We start from the raw sequence: 8598 nt of genomic DNA, 5'->3' as shown, positions 1-8598 counted from the left end.
AGAGCCCTGCTAAAGCTGACACGATGATGACTGACTGTTACTAAATCAAAGTCGGCTTTTATAATGGAGCTGCAGAGCATGACATGAAACTTCTGAAAAGATGTGAGACTTACACCAGTTGACCAATCATAGATCATAGAATTCAAGTATACTAGCTCGTTTCAACCTGTAGGGGGCAGCACACAGACGGGTTTAGACTGCAATTTTTTTTTTTCAAATATATTTTTATGAAAGATTTTAAACACGTGTATACAAAGCAATCCCCAAATGGTACAAAGAACCATTAAGAAAAATAAATAGATCAATTAACTAAGTAAAAAAGAAAAAAAAAGAAGGGGGGGGGCAGAGGCACTGCAGAGGGGTCCATAACCCACCCACCCCTCCCCAATTTATCTTCTCACTCCTCCTCCTCCTCCCCTTATATCTTTAAAAGCTTCTAAAAAAGCATTCAATGTAGAAAGAAATGCATCTAATTTCGTATGTTGCAAGACCAATAATAAAATCTGAGTTGTGGCAAACCCATTCCCCCTAGGTTTTTCAGTCTGTACTGAAAAGATTTCTTAATTCAAGGGTTCTTATTGTTCCAGATAAATTGTGAGAATAAGCTATCCAAATTAGAAAAGTAAGATTTAGTAATAAAATAAAGTATACATTGAAACAAGAATAAAAATTTTGGTAAAACATTCATTCTAATGATATTGATTCCTTCTGCTTGAGAGATTGGTAGATCCATCCATTTGACCAAATTCTTCTTTGTTTGTTCTGTCAGAGTTAAGAAATTGTGTTGATAAAGTCCAGAAAATTCTTGTGTGATATTGATACCTAGATATTTGAATTTATCATAGATAGTAAAAGGATGAGTATGAAGAAATGGATAAGACCGTTTGTCCTTATTATTATTTAAAAAAAGAGTGTTTTTGGATAGATTAGTTTTATACCCTGAAATTGTCCCAAAGTCTTTCAACACTGACAATATGATTGGCAATGATTTCTCTGCATCTGACGCAAGTAGCAATAAGTCATCGGCGTACAGAGATACTTTATGTTTAGTTTCTCCCCTTACGATGCCCGAATATCTCACATCTGTTTTAAATGCAATGGTTCAATTGCCAAAGCGAACAACAAAGGCGACATTGGACAACCCTGCCTCGTTGAGCGACCCAAGGGAAAATAGGGCGAGTGAATACCATTAGTCTGTACTGATGCTCGGGGGTGAGTATATAATAAGCGAATCGTAGAGATAATAGTAGGACCAAATCCGAATCTTGACAGGGTCGAGAAGAGATAGTCCCACTCAACCCTGTCAAAGGCCTTCTCTGCATCTAAAGAGAGCAACAATTCCTGATTATTTTCACTCTAGCGCATTTAATCTATATTCATCAGTCTCCTAATATTTAAAAACAAATGTCTATCTCTTATGAAACCTGTCTGGTCTTTAGATATGACAGTAGGGGGTACATTCTCCAGTCGGTATGCCAATATTTTGGCTAAAATTTTATAGTCCACATTCAGCAAACTTATGGGCCTGTACGAGCCCGGTTCCTGGGGATTTTTACTAGATTTGCGTATAAGTGTGATACTGGCTTAATAAAATGAAGGTGGTAGGGTTCCTCTTTCCAGAGCTTTATTAAATACTTACAACAGGATTGGGGAAATCTGACCTATAAAAGCTTTGTAAAACTCCACTGTATATCCATCAGGACCTGGGGCTTTAGAATTGGGCATTTTTTAAATTGTCTATTTTATCTCTTCTAATGTTATTGGTTTCTCTAATATTTCCTTATCATCTATGTTGATAATGAGATCTTCAAAATAATTGTCAATTATTTTAGAATCTATTTTTGATTCAGACGTATATAATTTCATATAAAATTGTTTAAATCTTTCATTGATCTCTTCTGGTTGCATTGTTATTTGTCCTGACCCAGTTCTAATTTTTGCTATTGATCGGGAAGCTTCTTCCTTTTTACTTTGAGATGCTAATAGTCTACCCACCTTTTCTCCATGTTCATAATATTTATGTCCTAACTGTATTCAGTTTGAAGAGACTGCTTTCTATTAATCAATTCAGAAGAGGGGGTTGTGGCGCATTTTTGATCAATATTGGAGATTTCATTTACTATTTCAAATTCTCTTTCTCTCTTTTTTTATTGAGGAAACTACTCCAGGAAATAAGTTGCCCACTTAAATATGCTTTTTGAGTCTCCCACATAATCCATCTAGATATTCCTGGTGTGTCATTAGTGATTTGAAAGTAAGATATTTTTTAATTTCTTCTTGGGATTTGGGATTGATAATAAAAACTTATGGCCTATTGCAATTTTTAATGTTATTTGACAGTGATCCGACAAAACTATTGTTTTATATTCACAATGTTTAACTTTTGGCAGTAGATCTTGGTCGAACAAGAAAAAATCTATTCTCAAATAGGAGTGGTGGACTGGTGAAAAGTAGGAGTATTCTTTTTTATCAGGGAAGATTGCTCTCCAGGGGTCCACTAATTTGTAAGTATTCATAAAGAACTGGACCGTCTTTGCGGATTTTGATAGGTTCACTGTTTTCTGTGATGACCGGTCCAATTGTGTATGAGAACCAAGTTAAAGTCCCCTGCAACGATAAGCTTGTGTGAGTCCATTTTTGGGATTTCTGCAAAGAAGGACTTTATATACTGATGATCATCAATATTAGGGGCATAAATACAGATTAATATGACTGGGTTCTGATAAAGCCTCCCTGTTGCAATAACATATCTACCCCTACTGTCCGAAATCACATTTTCTCTAACAAAAGGAATGTTTTTTTTTAAAATAATTATTGCAGCACCCCTGCCTTTAATATTAAAGCGTGAAGGGTAAGTCTGCCCAATCCGTTTTCTATGTAGTTCATCATGGTCCTCATCTCTGAGGTGCATCTCCTGATGGAATCCTATTTCTGTACCAAGTTTTTCCAAATGGGAAAGAATATTGCCTCTTTTTACAGTATCATTAGTTCCTTTGCAGTTCCAAGAAACCATATTAACTGTGTTTTGTGCCATAGTCATTCTAAGTTCTTCGATGTGTGATAGATCTTGCCCCTTGTAGAAAGGACAACTCGAGAAGGGAAGTTGCAAACAAAGAGACAATTCAAAATAAATGAATAAATACTAGGGCTGCCACGATTATTCGACTAATCGACGACTATTCGACTATTAAAACAGTCGACGAATAATTTGGTCGTCGAAGCGTCGTTTTTTGTTTGTTTTTTTTCCTTGTTTTTCCTTGTGAAAACTACTGTTCGCGTGTTCTAATGCCGGGTCTGCCGTTCTCTTTGTCACATATGCGCAGTGGTGCTAATCCGGTCAGCAGTGATGTAACAGGAAGTTCTCGGTAGGCTCATAACAACACGCTCGCTCGAACATGTGGGAAACAAAGGGAAAATGAAAGAGGAAAAAGTGTCAAATGTAATTTCTGCAAGACAGAATTTGTGTTCCATGAGAGCACTATGGCGATAAATGATCACATGAAGATGAAGCATGTTGAGACTGAGTTTGATCACGCTGAACAGAGAGCTTCGTCTAGCTAAGCTAACATCGGCGCTAACACAGCTAGCGCTGCCGCTGCTGTCATTACTGCGCTGTTTGGAGATGAACCAGAAGATCTGCAGCAGATCCGTGTCTACGGCGCTTCTGTCTGCATAGTGAACGTTTCATAATCTGCGCTCTTCTAACAAAACACCGCGAGGACGGCACGGATAACGAGTTTACACTGGAAATGAACCACTCGTTCAATGCTTCATTCATATTCCGCGCTGCGATCACGTCGTCCGGTTCAAAGAGCGGATTATGAAACATTCACCGCGCAGACAGAGAGGCTGTGTGTCGGTACGGATCTGCAGCAGAGTTATGGAACGATTTAAAACTACGAGTCTCAGAAGTGAAGGAGCTCACCTAAAAGTCCAGAGCTAAGTTTACAAGTGTAGCATTACATTATCTGCATTAAGCTACAATTAAATGTAACCTAAAGTCACTAAAACGACAACAAACAGCAAAACAACCACAACATTAAAGAAGTAACACAGATTTATGGGTTCTCCCCCAAACTGAACAATATGAAGTATCGGTCTGCACATGTGCAGTGGATGTAGGTAGTGAAAGAATGAAAGTACTGATGTACATTCTAACATCTCCTGCTTTTCTCTCTTTTTAAAAATATACATTTCCCCCTTTTAATTTATTTTCTTTGTTTATATGGGCATTATCAGGTTTTTTATGTATAGGAATATCTTCAGTTCAAAGATGTCTTTAGTGTTTTGCTTTAATAAATGGGCCTCAGTGAGCAAATATTTTGAGTGTGTTTATATCTGCAAATAGCTTTTGAAATACTTTACACATTTTTATTAAATATATGTTTTAAAGCTTTAAAAAAGAATTGCAGGGTTTTAATAAGTTTTCAGTAGTTGATTCAGATTACCTAATTTGATTTAAGTCTTGTTTTAATGCCAGAAACAAATGAAGGAGAAAAGCTCAATGATTCATTGAAAGATTAATAAACTGTTGTCTTTATTTTAGTTAGAATATAGCTTACAGACCTCAAGTTTAAAGATAATGATGGTTAAGATGAGTGTTTTACATCCAGTCGCCGCACGAACCGATTAGTCGACTAATCGAAAAAAATAATCGCAGATTAGTCGACTATTGAAATAATCGTTTGTGGCAGCCCTAATAAATACCCATGACACCTAAATGCAGAAAAAGGAAAAACAAAAACAAGAAACTCAAAAACGTAGACGACTCTACGTCTACGTAGAGGAAACTCAACTAAGTCTTGACTTCTCGCTAAATTCTGCTATAACATATATGTATTCTTTTTTTTTGTCCCCTCCCCCCTTCCTCCTCATTTTTTCCCCTGACCTTCTTTCTAGGTCAAGTTCATTAGTTTTATCACCTGTACACTACGCTAACATGCTGAGAACTTCAGCTAGGTATATGCTTCCAAGCATGTAAGTATCTATCTAACACTAACATATTTCTGTACAAAACTTGAATAGTGTCATAGAACATGGAGAGTGCACATACTGGCCTGTATTGAAAATAAAACACAACAGAAAATAATAATAAAAATAAATAAATATTAGCTTGTGCATATGTAATCAGTTTAAAGAGTCTTCACATATAGTAAAAGTGTTAATCATTGTCATAGGTAGAGCATCTTACCACGATAAATCAAATCTGACAAGAAAATATATAAAAAGAAGAAAAACAAAAGTCTGTTCATGTTCTTTACCACTTCTCGGGTTGATAAACAGTCCACACGCATCAGTTGTTCTCCTCTTCTGTTGGTGCAATATTCCGTACAAATGTTTCCGGTGCCTGTGGGTCGGTAAACATGTGTCTTGAACCTTTCACTGTTATCGCCAACCTCGCTGGGAAGTAGAGGCTGTATGGGACTCCAGCTGCTCGTAGTTTGGCTTTTAGTGGGTTGGATGCTGCTCGGAGTCTGCCGACTTCTGGGGTTATGTGAGCTCTATCAATCATTGGCGGTGCATCAAAGTTTTCTGTGCCCAAAATCTGTTGCAACGGGTCTGCTACAAAGCGGCTGGGGTGGCCTCCTTCAGCATCTTCAGAAATTCCAACGATTTGTTGGTTTTGTCTGCGACTGCGGTTCTCCAAATCCATGTATTTTTCAGAAAGCTTCTCATGCTTGTCAAATAAAGCCTCGTGAAATTTTTCCAAAATGACGCTGAGTGACCTTCCCATTTCACATTGTGTGTTTGCAGCTTCCATCTGTGTGTCGCTTAGTGCCTGTAATTGTGGAGAGAGTTCTTTCCTGAGCACGTTTATATCAGCCTTACATTCTTGCCGGATCATTGTCATTTCCCCCCTGAGCTCGTCTTTTAAGGCTCTCATCTGCTCTCTTATGTCCGTTGAGATATCTTCCCGGAGAGTTTTCAAAAGGTCTTGCAGAGTTTGCACGGTGAGTTGAGATTCATCGGGTTGGTAGCCAGCAATCTGACTAGCATTAGCATCCGCTCTGCTAGGCGAAGCGTTAGCCGCAGGAGCCGAGGATGCATGAATAGTCTTCTGTGTGTACTTACAATTCTCTTTTTTTAGCAGCCATGTCACTGGAACTAGAGTTGGGGGTGCCTAGTTAAGTGAAGTGTTTTATCGGGGGAGAAGGTTTATTATCACTTGTTACTCAGCTCATTGCCGGGAGCGGAAGTCACTGTTTAAACTGTATTTTCAGGAATTAAACAAGTTAATTTTAATTTGTCAAAAATGTGGCAATGACCAACAGACAGCACTTTTAAAGCTCTTTTTATAGAGAAAAACATACAAAAGAGTTGATTTAGCGTTTGGTTGTCACTTTAAACTAGTATTTTGATCGCTGAGTCAAGATGTTCATTTATATGGACTAAAATAGTTCAAGCTAAGCACTGACCCTCCCCCGTTGTCTCTGTTTTTTCACTTCACTTAAAATGAACCACATTAGTCATTCTGAAACCGTGTGTTCTGTGCTACATTTATCATTTATCAAGAAAGTCACTCAAAAGTTCTGCAGCACATTATCAATGTGTGATGAAGTAAACATTAACAGGTCATCTTTAATGGGACCCTGCCTCCCTTTGTCATACGATCTAGAGAGCTGCCCTGAGGAAGGACTGAAAAAACAGGGTTCTATGCTGCTGTCAGGAGTTACTTTGTATTTACATGCAAGTGGGAAAGTGGACTAAATCTGTTTCCAGTCCTGTGTGTGTCTGCTTTGTGCTCCATGATGCTGCAGTCTCTCTAAATAGCCCTGCTCGTTTCCACAGGTCGCTCCTCCTTGCAGAAACGAGTGATGGCCTTATTGAGAAGAATCGAGCATCCCACACCGGGGAACATGGAGGTATCGTTCAGCTGCCTTATGTTTGTTAGAGATCATCTTTTAGTCTGTGCTGACGCAGCACAGCCTCATGCAGACCGGTTCTCACTCCTGTCGTTTTCCAGGCGTGGGAGGACACGTATACAAAGTGGGACCAGGCCACCAAACAGATCCTCAACTTCCCCAAAAACAAAGCTGATGATGGACAGGTAAGCTCAAAGCCTCACGCCTCCTTCAAAGATTGACACATCCCCTCAAAATGGAACCTGAATTGGCAGTTCTCTTTGACCATTGATTTTGGTATGTAAGCTAGAACCCAGTAAGACAGGCTTACCCATGTCTGCTGTCTACGGAAGCTTTCTCCACTACGTCAGTTTTAACAGATGTCTGCTCTCTAGATGTAGAGGTTTCCTTCCAATATCACCTTCCTAATTTCCCATCATCCCTTTGTTTACACTCGCTCCTGCTAAAGCCCCTCACAACCCCAACCTAGCATTAGAGGTGCTACAAAAATAGTGATCAGTCTCAGAGGTATCCCTTTGTACAGCTCAGATCCAGAATTCAGCTCAGATGAGGAAAACAAAGACGTCCATGGATCTGTTTGTCATCAGTTCAATGAATGGTTTCAGCCCTCGTCGACTAACATCCTCTGGTGTCAGCAGGATTGTGAAGTGTCTTCATGGCAGCACTGTGGGAATCGGTGTTTGATAGAGGTCAAGTGTAAGTTGACGCTGCTGTTCATGTGCGCCCCCCACAGCAGGAGTGGATCAACATGACAGGCTTCCTGTGCGCTCTGGGCGGGGTCTGCCTACAGCAGCGCAGCACCCCCGGTCCTGCCACCTACAGCCCACCCATGGGCCCACTGAACGAGAGAAAGCCCTCCATGATCTCTGTGGCACCATGTGACATGTCTGGCGGCGCAGCCTCCTCCTGCTCGCTGTCGGCCTCCAGCGAGACGCCGGTCAGCCGCTTCCTGGACCGGCTGCTTGCCCTGCTGGTGTGTGGCCACGACAGGGTGGGCCTTCACGTGAGAACCAACGTCAAAGACCTGCTTGGGCTGGAGCTGAGCCCCGCCCTCTACCCCATGTTGTTCAATAAGTTGAAGAACAGCATCGGGAAGTTCTTTGACACTCAAGGACCGGTGAGTCGGTCTTCAGCTCCATCCATCTGAGTTGGGTTTTGATGCCTGAGCTGGCCTCTGCTCTCCTGTGTCCAGGTTCCCATCAATGACATCAACACCCAATTTGTGGAGCAGACCATTGCCATCATGAAAAACCTGCTGGACAGCCACACAGAGGGCAGCTCAGAGCACCTGGGCCAGGCCAGTATTGAGACCATGATGTTGAACCTGGTCAGGTACGATTCAAACTCAACTAATCCACTTCAAAATTTTGAGCTTAAAGAATCATTTCAATATTTTGAATTTAGACCTAAAACCATGTCAAGAAATCATACTTTATATTCAAGCCATTGCAGAACATCATTCCAAACAACAACACGATGCATGTTTGCAACATAATATGCAATTCCTATTTAAAGTACCATGGTGAGCAGCTGCTGTTACGCTGAAAAATCTCCACTAAAGAGTCCATCGTAAGCGTAAGCTCTTCAATTAAGCATAATTTTTAAGCTAAGCCCAGAAAAAAATCAAGAAATTGGGACGGCAGCTGCGTACACCAGAGGTGGGGACTCGAGTCACATGACTTGGACTCGAGTCAGACTCGAGTCATGAATTTGATGACTTTAGACTCGACTTGGA

At 40.3% G+C, this 8598-nt stretch overlaps 1 protein-coding gene across 1 annotated transcript in view; it reads left to right on the top strand.

Annotated features, from left to right (window-relative positions):
- Positions 1 to 8598, top strand: part of LOC112151129 (neurofibromin) — an 88757-nt gene that overhangs the window by 42845 nt on the left and 37314 nt on the right. Inside the window, exons 19-22 of the mRNA XM_036217533.1 lie at positions 6790 to 6863; positions 6965 to 7048; positions 7597 to 7980; positions 8056 to 8195. Of these exons, the coding sequence (XP_036073426.1) occupies positions 6790 to 6863; positions 6965 to 7048; positions 7597 to 7980; positions 8056 to 8195 (682 nt within the window). The remainder of the gene's footprint in view (positions 1 to 6789; positions 6864 to 6964; positions 7049 to 7596; positions 7981 to 8055; positions 8196 to 8598) is intronic.

Source organism: Oryzias melastigma, linkage group LG20 (genome assembly GCF_002922805.2).
Source record: "Oryzias melastigma strain HK-1 linkage group LG20, ASM292280v2, whole genome shotgun sequence".
Classification (NCBI taxonomy): domain Eukaryota; kingdom Metazoa; phylum Chordata; class Actinopteri; order Beloniformes; family Adrianichthyidae; genus Oryzias; species Oryzias melastigma.
Note: the sequence above shows the minus strand (reverse complement) of the source record. Positions and strands in the feature narration are given on the sequence as shown.